This window comes from Palaemon carinicauda, chromosome 4 (genome assembly GCF_036898095.1).
Source record: "Palaemon carinicauda isolate YSFRI2023 chromosome 4, ASM3689809v2, whole genome shotgun sequence".
In the NCBI taxonomy this organism is placed as follows: Eukaryota; Metazoa; Arthropoda; class Malacostraca; order Decapoda; family Palaemonidae; genus Palaemon; species Palaemon carinicauda.
The window spans coordinates 83,248,857-83,266,448 of record NC_090728.1 but is presented as its reverse complement, the minus strand read 5'-3'; the positions used below and the strand labels follow the sequence as shown (position 1 = coordinate 83,266,448).

At 41.8% G+C, this 17,592-nt stretch overlaps 1 protein-coding gene across 1 annotated transcript in view; it reads left to right on the top strand.

The window, feature by feature from the left end:
* LOC137639544 (ATP-dependent DNA helicase DDX31-like) overlaps positions 1-3,768 on the top strand; it is a 327,968-nt gene extending 324,200 nt beyond the window's left edge. The window contains exons 14-15 of the mRNA XM_068371811.1: positions 3,044-3,239; positions 3,372-3,768. Of these exons, the coding sequence (XP_068227912.1) occupies positions 3,044-3,239; positions 3,372-3,480 (305 nt within the window). The 3' untranslated portion in view covers positions 3,481-3,768. The remainder of the gene's footprint in view (positions 1-3,043; positions 3,240-3,371) is intronic.
* The last annotated feature ends 13,824 nt before the right edge of the window (positions 3,769-17,592 follow it).

The following is a 17,592-nucleotide window of genomic DNA, read 5'->3' as shown; positions in this document are numbered from 1 at the left end:
AAAACATTACCTTATGAAATATATTATTATTATTCTTATTATTATTGGTATTATTATTATTATTATTATTATTATTATTATTATTATTATTATTATTATTATTAATTCCTAAGCTACAACCCTAGTTTGAAAAGTGGAATGCTATAAGCCCAGGGGCTCCAACAGGGAAAGTAGCCCAGTGAGGAAAGGAAATAAGGAAAAGTAAAATATTTTAAGAACAGTAACAGTAAAATATTTATATCTCCTTCATAAACTATAAAAACTTTAGCAAAATAAGAGGAAGTGAAATAATACAGGGTATATGATAATGTGGAAGAGAACTCTAACCCAAGACAGTGGAAAACCATGGTACAGAGGCTATGGCACTACTCAAGACTAGAGAACAATGGTCTGATTTTAGAGTGTTCATCTCCTAGAACTGCTTACCATGGCTAAAGAATCACTTCTATCCTTACCAGGAGGAAAGTGGCCTCTGAACAATTACAGTGCAGTAACCCCTTGGGTGAAGGAGAATGGTTTGGTAATCTCAGTGTTGACAGGTGTATGAGGACAGAGGAGAATATGTAAAGAATAAGCCAGACTATTTGGTGTGTCTGTGTAGGCAAAAGGAAAATGAACCGTACCCAGAGAGAAGGATTCAATGTAGTACTGTCTAGCCAGTTTGAGGACCCCATAACTATCAAGCGGTTGTAACTCAACGGTTGGCTGGTGCCCTGGCAAGAATAACAGACCTCTGGTCAATCCTGTGAGATTAGTCTAAAAGGAAGTGTGCTCAGTTTCACTCATTTTGGATGGCTCGTGTCTTACTACAGTGTTTATATTTCCTTAAAGTGATTGAATTATTTTGACACGAGTACGCTATTTGTTTGAAAAGACAGCAATCTTATTGGTGTTTACTTTCTGCTTCAAATACTGAAGCTTTGATAAAAAGGCTGAAATTTTTTCCTTAGTCAAGATGAGATTGGTTTTCTCTCTTTCCATTTCCTTGTTATCTCAATTACACCATTTAACATAGCTTCCACTTTTAGTTCCAAATTCTTCACATATAATGCTTGGCGAGGTATCAAAATTGATGACCTGAATATTTAGATTGTGTTGTTTGACCAAAGCCACAAAACCACTGACGTATCCAAGTATGGCAGAAGCTCTATCAGCTGATACTGCAATAGAATCTTCTCACTTTAAAGGAACACTTTTTGAAGTATGCATCACCCTTACTAAACACATCAATACCATGAGTTCTCAACACAAGAGGAGAACATAGAAACATTTCTTCTTCAACTTCATCAGAAGCCCTGTATCAAACATACTCTTTTCCATAGGCTGCAAATTGCTAGTGATATCTGTAGCTTCATTTAACCTTTCTCTATATTATAGGGGAAGTGCTAGCATCTGAAACCAAACAATGTCAATACAGATATTTCCCCATTTATGTAGATCCTGAGCTCCTTGGTGCATTCTTTTTCTTCAAATTTCATATTTGCGGCCCTCACTTAGCATATCCACATCTATAGTGCATCCATTAACCCCCCAGGGCCCAAATGTTCTAATCACTTAGCATATCCACATCTATAGTGCATCCATTACCTCCCCCCCAAATGTTCTAATTTATCCCATTTGGGGGTAATTTACCCCTGTTCCTCAACCACTGCTTTATAGACTAAGTAAACAACTGGTAAATAAACAAACCATCATCGATATATTCCCTTCCTTCCCTCTTGTGTAGAAGTCATCATTAACGGATTTTGACATAGGAAAAATTTATTTTTGGGTGAGATAGCCATGTCGTCCTGATGGAAGGTCCCTTCAGCAGCTTCCTACTGTTTAATATTTCTGTGAGTGATATTACAAGAGAATTACTGTCAGGTATCACGGGGCTCTAACCCCCTATGGTGCCCTCGTTCGTCACTGATGAGTCATTCCTTTGTTCGCAGCGTCTTCCTGCTTACGTAGTTGTTTTGTTGTGCGTCCTTTTTCAGTTTTTTTAGAGTGTTTCCTAGTATAATGGCTTCTTCGTCGTCTAAGTTGAGTACCATCTTCCTTTACAGTTTGATTTAGCTGTAGGTGTTTTGGATCCCTATGGGTAATGGTTATTTAGCTTGTAACGATGTGGGAGCCGGGCGCTCCGAGTCCAGCTAGCTTTGGGCGTCATGATGTGTAACCGACTGCCCTTATTTATCGTGTTCATTTAATTTATTTACTAGTTTCACGTTAGCTAGCTTTATTCTAGCATTACTATGCTTTGGGCTCTTTATTTGGTTGCATTTACCTTGCATTATTGTATTTTTAGTTTTAGTTCAGTGCATGTCAGTTTCGGCTAGCCTAGCCTAGAGAGTGATGAAGTTATAGTTGGAGACGGGTTCGCCGATGGCGTTCGGGTCTTTCTTACTGTACTTGTTGGCAGTGGCCCTATTTCCCTTAGGGGTTTTTTACCTCAGTTATACTAGTTTACTGAGTATTTATGACCGCCTGCCTTCGATCCTTCGGTATTTTAGACTTTTTAGGTTCTAGCAGCCAGTTAGCCATGACCAGTGAGGCTGTGGCGAGTAACTTGTCCGCTGCCAGTAGTCCCGTTCCAGTAGTTTAGATGTCAGTGAGATTTCTGCATTGCCAGATGTAAATGGTACAGTTGTAACTATCTACAGTACTGCCCCACTTGCCCACACTCACTTGTGTTGCTCATTATAAAACGTTTTTCAATAATTGTTTCCTTAGATAGTTTTATTTATAAAAAAAAAAGAAATTCACTGAGACGTGTGTTGTTTTATGCGTGTGTACGTTGACGTGGGAACACTATATGTATATGGTACATGATCTTTATTGATAAATAAGTTAAACCATGGACAGTAGTTGTACAGTTTATCAAATGTTAATGATGATTTACTTATAAAGTATTTTATAATTAAATAATTCATTTAATGTCAACGATTGGTAAAGTTTATTGTTTGTTTCCGCGCATGTTTCCTTTGTAATATCTTATGCATATTATAATTAAATCATTTATTTACTGACAATGATTGTTAACGTTTATTGTTTGTTGCAGCGTATGTGTCTTTTGTACGATCTTATGCATCATATCCAAAGCATCTTAGAGAAATGTTCAACTTCAAAGCTCTACATCTTGGCCATTATGCTAAAAGTATGGGATTGAGGGATTCTCCTAGTGCTCTTGGGGCTTCTGCTGCTTTTAGAGCCAAGAGAGAGATCAAAGAAAAGAGAGAAAAGAAAGAGAAGCGAATGTAAGTGTTATGATTTTACATATATATTGTGATCTGTAATACCCAATTCTTTATTTTTTATTCTGTATATAATGGTTTGGTTTTTTATATTTACTCATGATAAAGTAATTTAAATTTCTTTTTGAATTGCAGAAAAATTCAAAGGATGAAACAGATTCCTGGCAAGATACCCAAGCATGCTCAAGTGTCTGAATTTGACAGTGGGCTTGACACTATCCCAAAGAAGGATAGAAAAAAATGATATTGGAATTTTGGGTTTTTCATTATTGTAATTATTATAATGTTAATAGTCTGATAAGTATTTTCAATAAAAAAAAATATTTTTTTGTAAATACGGTTTCGATTAAGATTTGTTTTCTTCTCTTTTAATGTGGACCTTTCTTCATTATTACAGTTTTAGATAGATCTTTGTCTTTCACATCTCACCTGCATTTAGCCATGTCCTGATATTCATTCAACACATGTAAATGCCATTTTTCCAAATAACATTATCCATGAGATTGCGACAGCAATTAAAAATTAACATTATTATGTTTTACTTTATTTTAACAATAACCTTTATCAACACCATTTCTCAATTATTATTATTATTATTATTATTATATGCCAAGCTACAAGCCTAGTTGGAAAAGCAGGATGCCATAAGCCCAAGGGCCCCAACAAGGAAAATAACTTAGAAAGGAGAGGAAATAAGGAAATAAACTAAAAGAGAAGTTTAAAAACAATATCAGCATTAAAATAAATCTTAAATGTATAAACTATAAAATCTTCAAAATAACAAGAGGAAAAGAGGAAGAGAAACAAGATAGAACTCTACCCCAAGACAGTGGAAGACCATGGTACAGAGGCCATGACACTACCTAAGACTAGAGAACAATGGTTTGATTTTGGAGTGTCTTTGTAGAAAAGCTGCTTACCATAGCTAAAGAGTCTATGCTACCCTTACCAAGAGGAAATTAGCCACTCAACAACTTAGAGTGCAGTAGTTAACCCCTTGAACAAAGAAGAATTGTTTGGTAATCTCGGTGGCGTCAGATGTATGAGGACAGAGGAGAATGTGGAAAGACTAGGCCAGACTATTCGATGTTTGTGTGAGCAAAAGAAAAATGAGCCGTAACGAGAGAGAGGGATCCAATGTAATACTGTCTGGTCAGTCAAAGGAGCCAATAACTCTGTAGCGGTAGTATCTCAACGGGTGGCTGGGGCCCTGGTCAACCTATTACCATGATATTCCTCAAATATATTGCGTATCCTCAAAAGTGAATATCCATGAGATTGCTACTGAAACTGAAAGATTTAAGAAAATTTTATACATATTTTAATGGTCTTTTATCACTCATTTTCATCGTCTCACAAGTTACCAGCATTCAGTCATCCCACAATATTCTAGTCTAATACTGTGTTACCTGAAATACCAAAATAGCTGTTAGTAAGAGATCAGGAAAAGAAAAGAAAAAATACAAGGTCTTATGAATAGCAAGAAATTCGAGCAATCAATATAGTATATAGGTTTTAGAGGAAAAAGCTATTGATGTCATCAACGATAAATTTATCATTTCAATTTTCGTCAATTCTTGGTGATGTATGCAAAGTTTTAAAATAAGAACGAAAGGAAATGCAGTACAGAATTTTGGTTATTTTTCGGTTAGTGATAATCCTAAAACTGTACAAAAAGGTGATTAAATTTTGTAAAATACCCCGTTACTCAACTAGCTGTAAAAAATACTCTCCAAGCACACTTTGAGAAGATTTCAGATATGTTAATCTAAATAAATATGAACTTCTTTTGATAACAAATTCATTGATATATTTTGTTCTGGGTTCAGCCCTATTTTTACTAGACTATAATGAGGGTTTCTCTTTTCCTGGTCATGGTTTGGATGGAAGTACTGGCTCGGATTAACTGAATTATTTACACAGAAATCTGACATAACAACTTGCAAGAAGAAAGGTAGAAGGAAAACATTTACATCTAAAAAAAGGTAGTTACTATCCGGTGTGTTTACGCACCTTGTAAATGCTTAGACTATATTTTATTTACAGGAACATAGCTATTTGAATCCTCTGATTTGAAAACTTATGATATTATTGTTATTATTATTATCATTATTATTATTATTATTGTTACTACTATTATTATTATTATCATCATTAGTATTGTTTTTATTATTATTATTATTTTTATTATCATTGATATTGAAATGATTAAAATTATTATTATTTTTATTATTATTATTATTATTATTATTATTATTTTCAAGATAAAGTGCCATCGTTCCTGAAATAACAAAACTGTGTTCGAAGTTGTCCTGTGTTTGTTGCAAGTCTGTTTTCATGCCATCCACATGAAGCAATGTTTTGGTAACCAGAATATCGCTTTGAGACATTAGGTAATGGTTGTTGCAATACTCCCTTCTCCCCCCAAAAATAACAAATCTTGAGAGTGAATTGTCCTCCGAGATGTGACGGGGCGGTTGGTCGATGTTAATCTTTTCTGAAGAACACATATTTGATACGTTTGAGTTCTCTGGGGATGCATGATTTTTTGGCTGTGGTATATGTTTTTCTTGCTGGAAAAATTTCTTTTCAGCATTGCTTTACAGATGTCAGAGAGGATGGTGGGTTCATTTGGGTCCTGAAATATAGTACGTCTGCGGGTGTCTAATGATTGTCCATAAAGTGCCTCCACCAACAAAGCGTTAGAGGCTGTTCTCAGTTCTAATATAGTCCATGGTAAATCCTTTTTCCATCTTTCATCCTGACACTTGGCAGCGACCACTACTTTAAGGGAGCAGTCGAAATGCTTGACCATGCCATAAGCTTCTGGGTTGTATACCATACTATGGTTTAATTTTGATCCGAGCTGGGGGCTAGAGGACTCCATGGGCCTGACATGAAATTAGCTCCCTTATCACTGGTTCTGTATGAGGGAACTCCATGTTTTCTAATCCAATTGAGAAATTCTGCTCAGCCTTCTGCCATCTGCGTTTTGATAAGTGTTGTCTCGGGCCTTCTGGTATTCTGGTCGATGGTGCTGAAAAAGTATCTATATCCTTCGGAACGGAGTAGGGGTCATAGTACCAACGTGAATAAGAGCGGAAGTAGTAACTTGCACACCATTGTCCTTTGTCTCGTACTTCATTTTCAAAGATGAAATTATCGTGATCCTCTTGTTACAACCAGGCAGTTGGGAGGATGGTGGTCATGTATAATTATGAACATCAGGTGAGTATAGAAATAAGAAATTTTATTAAAGTTCAATTTATTTTTATGAGCTTCCCCTGTTGTTTATATTGTTGACTCCTACACACTGCTGGAGGTAAGAAGTCAGTGAAGGAAAGAGGTAAGATAAATTGAATTAAAAGCAATATACTATTGTTAAGGTTTACAGACAAAGATTCAGAAGAGCATCATGAACAGTATACAGTAAGTATCGGTTTATGATGTACCCATTACAGCTAAGGATATTGCACACAATACCAACAAAGACCCAGTACTCAGTAAGGTTTTAAAGAGTTTAATAACGGGTAAGAACTTGTGTGGAAAGGAAGAAAATTGTAAACAATATAAGGATATTTTGGAATGGACCGAGTGTAACATAAGGTTGTCTCGTGAAAGAATCAAGAGTAGTTATTCCTAGTTTACGGAGGAATAAGGCTTTGTTTAAAAGACCTGCTGATCATCAAGGCATTGTCAGATCATGTGGATCATGTGACTGCTAGAGATGGAAAATCTTCAGAGGTAGTTAGATCAAATGAATCAAATATTAACCAAGATGCTCAAACATCAAATGTAGATTCAGAATCTATTCATGTACCAGTACAGGATGAAGTTAGAGTACTTCCAAATAGGATGAATAGAGGGAAGCTCAGAGAGAGATTAGATTTGTAAAGTTTTGAACAATGTCAAGTTAAGGGTGAGGAGATTGTTATGTATTTTGTACTGGAATACCATATGCGCTATGTGTATTGAGAGTAATGTTGCAGTATTGCATTTATGGAACTGTTTGAACGTTAATTAAAAGTGTAGTAGCGTATGTTATGAAGGATTTGATCATGTATTAATTGCCCCAAAGATATGATGTGATTTTCTTACTTTCGTATTACAGCAGGATCCAATCTTTTAAGAGTGATACTCATTTGTTATATTCATAATTTTTATACAAGAGTTTATTTACGATGATGCCAGTCACGATTCACGAGTCACCCAGAACAGAAGATTGTAAGGCTTGCTGAAATCAGTATCACATGAGGATGGACTCAAGATAAATAGAAGAAAGACAAAGACGATGAGAGGAGAATATGCAATGGAAGATGAAATATCATTGGAATGAGAAAGGATTAATGAGGTGGAATCAATTAAATATCTAGGAACTATGATGTCTAATACAGGGTCTTTAGAATTTGAGTTTAATGAAAGATAGAAAAAACAAATCAGATAAAGGCTAGGTCAAGTAAATTTTGGAACTCAAATTGACTGAAATTACATATAAAAATCAGGATATATATCAGTCTAGTGAGATGGGTGTTGCTATATGGACATGAGTCGTGGTATGACTATGAAACAATATACAACAGATTTTGTATATTTAAAAACAAAGCCCTGAGAAGAATATTGGGAGTTGAATGGCAGGGCAGGATTAGGAATGAAACTATAAGAGAGATTACTTAAGTGCTATATGTGAATAAGATCATGGAGATGGGTAGATGAAAATGGTTTGGGCATGCTCTTTGCACTCCCCAAGAGAGATTATTTCACCAAACTTTCAACTGGGCTCCAAAAGACACTAGAGGAGTTGGAAGACCCAGGCCTACATGACTGAGGACAATGAAACGTGATGTTGGAGATGATGAATGGAGGTATTGAATTAAAAACTCAAGATAGAGACGACAGGCGAAATCTAACCGAGGCCATTTGCGGCAATAGGCTATGATGATGATGATGATATGTTATCTGGCAACGTAATAGTAAGTGAAAGCTAATTGAAATCATCCTTTAGTGTGTGTCTTTCTAATTTGCGTTTGTAAGTTCGTCCGAGAAATTCAAATCCATAAGAATTTTGGAAACTAATGAACCGTGAAGAAATAGTTTTGTAGAGTTTTTCAATTTAGTTGTGTATGATAGTTCGAGCAAGTATTTGATTTGTGCATAAGATCATATATGTATGACGCAGTAATGATCACGAAAATAGTGACAGAAGGTAGAATTCACTAAACAGAAATTTCCTAAATTTGTAGTTTGGTGGTAATGTTTAATTTCAATAATTTTTTCATAATCAAAATATTTTTTCAATTGACTATGTTTTTACCATACTGGAGATCATCTGAGCGATCTAGTTGAGGTCGTTTGTAATTAAGTTTATGTCAGCAAGGTCTTTGAGTGGCGACATGATTGCTAAACAGATTGCCAAAGCATCATCCATGATTTGCCGAGACGCAGAAAACGAGGAATATGGACATCGACAATAAATGAAGGAGAATGACAAAATACATGAAAGGAATGAATCTAAATGTTTCATGTAATGAATTCTTAAGTAGATGTAATCACTTAATTGATTGACATCTTTGAGTACCAGAACATTTTGTAATGAGGGAATCGTGTTGTTCAGAAATTTTAATTAAGGAATAACTATGAGTAATTATAACGTTATCCCTCCTTGATTATTCAATACTTACTAAAGAAGAGGTAACACATTTTCATGTCATTAAATTATGAAAAGGAAATGAGAAGGATGATTTGTCTTTTAATTTGTCGAATCATTATGAAAGATTAGTTTTAGACCTTATGCCTGTTTTTATGACAGTAGCCTATCAAGAGATTAGCTAATTAATTTACTGATTTGTGTAAGTTTCAGTAACTGTTGTTGGAAGTAAAAGGGACTATCATTAGAATGTCCATCATTTTGAAAAAAGAAAATCATATAAATGAGATTTTACATTAGAAGTTGGATTCGAGATACAGTAAGGCGTGTCAATTAGTTAAAAAAACGAAATAAATCCCCCTTATGTTTGGGAAGGGTTATGAACCTATTGTATGTATGAATACGTTTGAAGTAGAGAGTTTTATTAAAGACATGTCGTTTTCTTCTGTTTGGTTGCCACGTATTTGATGATGTTATTTGTTTTTGTTGGATTTACATTATTCCATGTTTCCATAGTTCTGTGATTCTGTATTTGCATGATATTTATGCATGGGGGGGTTGATATTACAGTAATGTTTTGAGTACTCTTATTTATGTAATGTGCATGCTGTGATTATTGAGTTGGTTATTTCTCATGTTGAGTTATTTCTGATGTTTAAACTCCCAATATATTTAAGTTATACCCCTTGTAGTTATGTTAACGTTTCAGGATCTGTTGAACAATGTTGAGTATCAAATAACGGATTTTGAGCGAAGCGAAAAACCTATTTTTGGGTGAGATAGCCATGACGTCCTGATGGAAGGTTCCTTCAGTAGCTTCCTTGGGTATATTTAACTACAAGGATATTCCCAGAGAATTAAACCACAGGTTATCACAGAATTCTAACTTCTGGTGCGAGTATCCTAAAGGTTTCCCTTTAAGACATCGTATATCAACAGGGGACGCATGTATTAACACGCCACATAGCTATCTGCACCCCATATAGAGTTAACACTTCGATATGGAAAGGTGGAGAATAACTGGGGAGCCGTTCCACAGTTACACTCATCCATGGCTACTTTTGGTACTCGAAACGTAAACAAACGGGCGCCATTGCTAAATGACGTCACGTCCGTCCTCATCCTGATGCCATCTCCTTGCTAATCTCCATGATACAGCAGGACAGGGCGGGGCCTGAAAGGCTGGACTAGAATAGAAGGGAGGGTCCATCAGGACATCATGGCTATCTCACCCAAAAATAGATTTTTCGCTTCGCTCAAAATCCATTTTTTGGGCTCAAGCCATGACGTCCTGATGGAAGAGTACCAGAGAATCAATGTATCGTGGAAAATTTCCCCTTATTAGAGTAAGTGCCAAGGGCTTCGAATAGAGGTATGTAATGTGACCTCGGTAGAGGTTCCGTGGGGATCCAGCTTCCTGCCCCCCTGGCAGAGAAGTCCCAACGGGTTATACCAAAATTCAAAGTGGTGATCGAAGGGCTACTCACCCTGCGGAGAGTTCGTGAAGGACTCGGAGACAAGACAGAATGGTCAATATTCGTGTAGGAATATTCTCAAGAGTAGACGAGTGATAGTTAATCACTATATTCCATGGGTTAGAGAACAATCTGGTCTCGAAGGTATGACGAAGGTAAGTACTCAAGTAGGAATATTACACAGCATGGGTGAGTATATAATACAGACAATTTATATTATTCGTCTCATTTCAAAGGAAAGGGGTAAATGAAACTATGACATTCATGTATTTCATAGTGGTAATAGGAGCAAAGAGAGACGCACAAGTAATAAAATAGACATTTTATATCATAAATTGCAGGTTATAGTAATAATAAATGCAATAAAGGATGTAAAGTTAATTTACAATAATAAATAATGTACATAGAAATTAGAAGACTTCAATCTTGAATCTGAAAGAAATTTCAAAATTAGAAAACACAAGTTCCAGAGGAACGTCAGTCTTTATCAAGGAAAAAACACATCATGCCCTAGGGCATGTGGCACTCATGTGAAGTCTATGACATTTCACCTTGGTAAGAACAGTCTATTAGAAACACTAAGTGTCCATGAAATCACTATGTATCACACGAGGGTCAACACAGGCACCCGTAGAGTTAAAGTCGCAAGTAACTCGCTGTTCTATGCAGAGTTAACCGGCAGGTTTCATAACACTACCTGCAGCTACCACGAAATGTTTGACTTCATGCACTTGCTTCGCGTAGTGCTTGAAGAAAACGCGCGAAGATTTCCATCCTGTGAAGCTCTTGAGGCTTTCAAAATCCATACTCTGGAAGAAATTCAGAAAAGACGCGACTTTTCTAGGATCGTGACCTGCGGGTGTACTGTCAGGATCCGCGCTGCGAATGAAGTAGGTGATTTTTGCACTTAGTTGTTTCAGTGACAGATCGCTACCCGATGTTTCTCCTTTGAAGAGTTGACCTCCACCAAAGTCTGAAGTTCTTCGAAGATAGACCTTAAGACTCTCTACTGGACATAGAGAGACATCTTCCTTCAGGGGGCAGATTCTCCAGGGGCCCCATCTCTTGGTGGGTAATTCGTTTTTTGCGAGAAACATCGGATCAGGGAAGAGGGTAAGTTCTCCTGTATCTGCGAACAGGATATGACCCTCGTCTCTTGATAATGCCACTATTTCGCTGACTCGGGCTCCCGAGGCGAGAGCAAAAAGGAAGATAACTTTTTGAGTCAGGTCCTTGAGAGGGCACGAATCGTTGTCCAAATTAGAGGCAAAATGGAGCACCTTGTCCAGGGACCAGGAGATAGGTGTTGACGGAGGTGCTGGGCGTAGTCTAGCGCTTGCCTTTGGTAGTTTATTGAAGATTTCGCTGGACAGATCAATCTGGAAGGCGTACAGTAGTGGTCTAGTCAAAGCCGATTTGCAGGTAGAAATCGTGTTGGCTGCTAAGCCTTGTCCATGAAGGTGAATGAAGAAGGACATGCAAAAATCAATGGTGATTTCCGTAGGATTTTTTGCTTTGGCGAACGAGACCCACTTTCTTCAGGATGATTCGTATTGCCGTCGTGTGGATTCGGTCTTGTATTCCTCGAGGAAGTCTAGACTTTTCTTCGAGATCCCAAACCTTTTCTTTGCGGCTAGGGAGAGAAAATCATGAGATGAAGGTCCCTGACTTTCGATGATGAAGCAAAGACAGTCGACTTCTGTACTTGCTGAGAGAGAACTGGGCCCGGGAGGGGAATCAGCGTGGGCTGCAGCTCCAGGACCAGGGGGTACCAATTGCTCCGGGGCCACTTGGGAGCCACTAGGGCCGCTGTCCCTTTGAAGGTTCTCAGTTTGGAGAGGACTTTCAGCAGAAGGTTGGGGGGAGGGAACAGGTATATCCTGGACCATCTGTTCCAATCCAGTGACATGGCATCCACTGCTTCTGCTTTGGGGTCCTCGTACGGGGCCACATAACGAGGAAGTTGATTGTTGTCGCTCGTTGCGAAGAGATCGATCTGAAGTTCCGGGACTTGGCGAGAGATGAAGGAGAATGATCATGCGTCTAGAGACCATTCCGACTCTATTGGGTTTGTCCGTGATAGAGCGTCCGCCGTCACATTGCGGAATCCTTGTAGGTGAACTGCAGACAGGTGCCATTTCTTCTTTTCTGCCAGACGGAAGATCGGAAGAAGTACCTGATTTATCTGGGGCGATCTCGAGCCCTGACAATTGAGACATCTGACTACCACCGAGTTGTCCAGAGTCAGATGGATGTGGATCGAGGGAGGCGGAGAGAGTTTCTTCAGGGTGAGAAGGACCGCCATGGCCTCCAAGATGTTGATGTGAAACGTCTTGAATAGGGGAGACCATGTTCCTTGAACCTGTCGTTGGTGGGAGTGACCTCCCCAACCCTCCAGCGAAGCGTCCGTGTGGATGTTGAGCGATGGAGGTGGGTGTTGAAGAGGAATGGACCTTTTCAGGGCCTTTGCATCCGACCACGGCTTTAAGAGTAACCGAAATCTGTTTGGGAGCCGTCTCTTGAGGTCTCTTCGAGCGATGGATGCAGAACGTCTCCAGACTCCCGCGGCATCCTTTAGCTGTGCACGAAGCACTGGGTTTGTCACAGAGGCGAACTGTAGAGAGCCTAGAACTTGTTCCTGCTGTCGTCTTGAGATCCGTTTGGATTTCAGCAGTTTTTTGACAGACCCTGGTATTTCCTTCCTTTTCTTCTGCGGGATGGAAAGGCGGTGTGACTGAAGATCCCAATGGATTCCCAACCATTGGAACTTCTGAGCTGGAGAGAGGTGAGATTTCTCGGTGTTTATCTTGAATCCCAGGTGTTCTAGGAACTGGGTGACTTTGTTGCAGGATCGTACACAATCTTCGGGCGATGTTGCCCAGACCAGCCAGTCGTCTAGGTAAGCCATCACTTGGACGCCGCGAAGGCGGAGCTGTTGAACGATGGTGTCTGCCAGCTTGATGAAGATCCGTGGGGCCACGTTGAGCCCGAAGGGCATGGCCCTGAAGGCGTAACTTTTCCTTTGGAGTCGAAATCCTAGGTAGGAGGAAGCGTGATGGTTCATTTGAACGTGCCAGTAGGCATCCGCCAGGTCTATAGAGACCGTGTAGGACCCTTGAGGCAGGAGGGTCCTTATTTGTTGAAGAGTCAGCATCTTGAACTTGTTGTTCGCAATGAACTTGTTGAGGGGGGATAAGTCTAGAATGACCCTGAGTTTGTCGGAGTCCTTCTTGGGGACGCAAAATAGTCTCCCTTGGAACTTGGTTGACTTTACCCTCCTTATCACCTTTTTGTTCAAGAGTTCTAGGACGTACTCTTCCAGGAGGGGGGTTGACTGTTGGAAGAATTGCTGGAAGGCTGGGGGTTGTTGTGTCCAGCTCCAGCCCAGTCCCTTCTTGACGATGCTGTGTGCCCAGGGATCAAAGGTCCAATGATCCTGGAATTGGCGGAGTCTTCCTCCCACCGGAAGCACTTCATTGCTTCTGGCTTCCCGAGGGTTTGCTACCTCGGCCGCTGGCTCCCCTTCCTACTCTGCCTCTGGAGAGGTGGCGAGATGCATCTCTGCCTGAACCTCTGTTTGAGCCTCTACCTTTGGGACGAAAGGTAGTGGTTTGCTGCTCAAATGCAGGGGTGAAGACCGGTGACTGAGAGACCATCGGTTGGGTGACCAGCTGAAAGGTCTGTTGTGGCTGAGCTGCCACTTGGGGAGTAGCGGAACCCGGAAACTGCTGTCTCTGTTGACGTTGCTGGGGTTTGGGCTTCTGAGGTATCCTCTTAGGTTGAGGGTCATCGTCCTGAGAGGATTTCCTTTTCTTCGACATGCCCCACTTATGGAGAAGGTTCCTGTTCTCCGTGGCGGCTTTGTCAGCGATCTCTTTCACTAAGGAGGAGGGAAAGAGGTATTTACCCCAGATATTGGAGGAAATCAGCCTCCGGGGTTTGTGTTTCACCGTGGCGTTCGCGAACACGAATTCACGACAGGCTCTGCGAGCCCTAGTGAAGCTGTACAGGTCCTTCATGACAGTCGCCAAATGCGTTTTGGCTAGTACCATGTAGAAGTCTGGAATCCTAGTGTCTCTGGCCATGACTTCAAGCTGTACCTGGAGGGACATTGATGCCTTCGTGAACACGAATTCACGACAGGCTCTGCGAGCCCTAGTGAAGCTGTACAGGTCCTTCATGACAGTCGCCAAATGCGTTTTGGCTAGTACCATGTAGAAGTCTGGAATCCTAGTGTCTCCGGCCATGACTTCAAGCTGTACCTGGAGGGACATTGATGCGGCAAGCCTCTCCTTCGTATCATGTTCCCTACGAAGGAGGTGATCGTTGAGTTTCGGGAGGTCCTCATTAAACTGACGACCGGCAACGTCAGGCTCTAACTTCTCCACTGTGAATGTTGACTGGACGTGTTTCCAGTGTCTATCATCAGGGGGAGTAGTCAGGGAGAAGGGCCTGCACTCCTCCAGTACAGGGCAAGGTTTCCCTTCTTCTACTGCTTTCAATACCGCAGTGAAAGCCTTTTCAATAAAGGGGAAGGTCGCATTGTTCGGTGCGACAAAGGTTGGGTGCTTTTTGCTAAGCGTCGGCATCTTGGAATTGGTGAAGCCCCTACTCTTCACCGTGTTGGCTAGCATAGCCTGGGCCTTCGAGAGATCGAACACAATTACCTCCTTCGGTTCGGTCTCTTATTTAGAGGCGGGTTCGGACCTGAGCCGGACGTAATAGTCCGGATAAGCCTCAAAATTCGGGAAGAACTCCACTTCTTCCAACGCGATCGAGCCGACCTTCTCACTTATGAAGATCTTGCCCGTGGTGATCGGCATGTGCTCGGCATACCTCCATGGGTTAGTATCCGAGCAAGCAGGGAGGTCCTTAACCGAAATCCGTTTCGGTTGCTTAAAACTTCCTAGGTTACACCTGAATAGCTCGTGGGTCTCGCAAAGTTTCTTATCCATGAGGGCTTCAAGCATCTTGAAGACCTCCTGAGTGCCTGATGGGAGAGGATCCGGGGTGGCAGACGTCGAAGGAAGGGATTCCTTGGTCGGCGTAGGAGTTGGTGCAGGGGTAGGAGTGGGAGCGACCTCATGCTCCAAATCAGGGTATTCCAACTGATCTTCCTCATAGTCGAGCTCCTCGCCCATGAGGTTCCTCTCCGTTGTTTCCGACACTTCCGACATACGTTCTGCGTTGTCGGAATCTAGACGGCACTCATGCATGGACTGGGCCATGACAATATCAGGTTCCACCACTATCTGGACAGTGAGAATCTGATCACTGGGGACCACTGAGTCTTTTGATGCCTTCGGAAATAGCAAGGCCCTCAAATCTTCGGTGGCGCGATACGGTCCGGTGGCATTCTTCTGGAAGCCACGCACCCACTTGCGTAGGTTCTCCCGAGCGTTGTCCCTTGCCTCCGCCGAAGGAGGATCGTCGAACGCTTCGACCAGACGACTCTTGCAGACTGTACAGTGCTGCAGGTCCCAGAATTTCAAGTCGCCTTTCTTGGCGGCGCAGGTGGCGTGGGTCCGACACGCCTTGTGCCCGTAGAAGTTCGGGCGTTTCACTCCGCAGAAGTTGCTTTCACACTTCATATACTCCTCCTGTAAAAGAAAGAGATCATGAGTATATGGAAGGCATAAGAACGACTTACATTACTCTAAGATTAAATTTTAAGTAGTCAAAATTTTATCTAACATTAAATAATTCATAAATAGTGTAATGTTTGAGAATAGGAGCGGGAAAGGAAGTAGATAGACACATACTTATGAATCCCGCCCAGTCGGTTACCGTAACCTTATCATTAGGCAATTTCATTTGTGACCGAGGGACACAAAACGGAAATCCACGTGGATCACCGTGGTGGGTAGAAGCTAAGTTTCTAGCAGAGATTGCCTGCGAGGTGTATCAGGGACTGAGACCACTCAGTTCCTTGGGGTAAAGGGGTAATAGGAGACCCCGTATAGATCTAGGTTTCGGCAACCGGCCGTGCTAAGACACACAGAGTATGCTGGAAAATTGTAATGTGCAAGAAGACAGCCCAGCCACTAATTAAGATGGTAAGACGATACCTATATATAGAAGTGGCTAAGCCATCTGGCTGCAGTGTAGGACTGTCGGCATGTTGTCGACAGGTAAGAGAAGGGGTGCATGTCCCTTGGCGCCTCCGGAGGGCGCCGGCAGGCCGACGGCACGCCGAAGGCTGCTCCAGCAGGGTGTAAGGCATCAAGACAAACACATTGAGTATCTAAGCATAATACCAACTTGGCGACCGCCGGCACAGCGGCGGGAGGCGGCGGCTCCGGCAGCCGAAGGCTGACGGCTTGGTGATCAGTTCATAAGATAATTAAGTATATGGTAGTATACCCAGACCGCCGGCAATCAATGCCGGCACGCGGAAGGCCGGCCAGAAGGTCGGGCAACCGAAACTAGGTAAGGGAGGGGTGGATCATCGGTTGTATGCCGACGGAAGGCGGAAGCCCCCGGCACACGGAAGGCTGACGACTTGGAGGAGGGAGGGTATCCTATGAAAGAGAGTCACCAAAGTGTAGGGCGGTATCGCCGGCAGTAGAGGCGGCAAGGGACCGGCACCAGGGTAGATGGAGAGACAGATAAGGAGGGATTGGGGGGGTAAGACCACATACCCCTCCGGCATCCCTCCAAGGAGAGTGTACACATGATAGGAGTAGATACACCTAGCATCCAATGGCAGGGGCCCGGCAGCCGGCCGGGTGCCAGGGTAACCCAAGGGAGGGTTAGAGTACACTCAAGAGGGGGAACCCCCTGCTGGACAAATTGCTGCCAGTGGCTACCCCCATAGGACGCTATGAAGGGTATGTGTACCAGAGCGGTCTGCTCAAGGGAGGAGTTGTAGGACTAGGGACAGATGTGTATAGGCAAGCCTATATATAGGCTAGCCTACACCAAAGGGATAGGTGGGGAGGGAGAAGAAGAGGGGTCTTTCATAGAGGAGGCTCTGTACAAGAACGGGCACCAAGGAAAGGGAGGACGCTCCCTAGCCTAGGGTAGGTAACCAGAATGAGAACGGTGCAAGAGTACCGTCTCAAACTATAAAAGTACAGAACTATCCCCCCCCCAAGGCCTAACCTAGATAAGGAGTGTTAATTCCCAGGCTAGGTAGGCTGAAAGACACATCGCAAGTTGCAGGGAGGGATGAGTAACCCAACCATAAGCAACTGAGGAAGGGCAGAGCCGTTACTCTTTCTCGGTCGCAACCCTA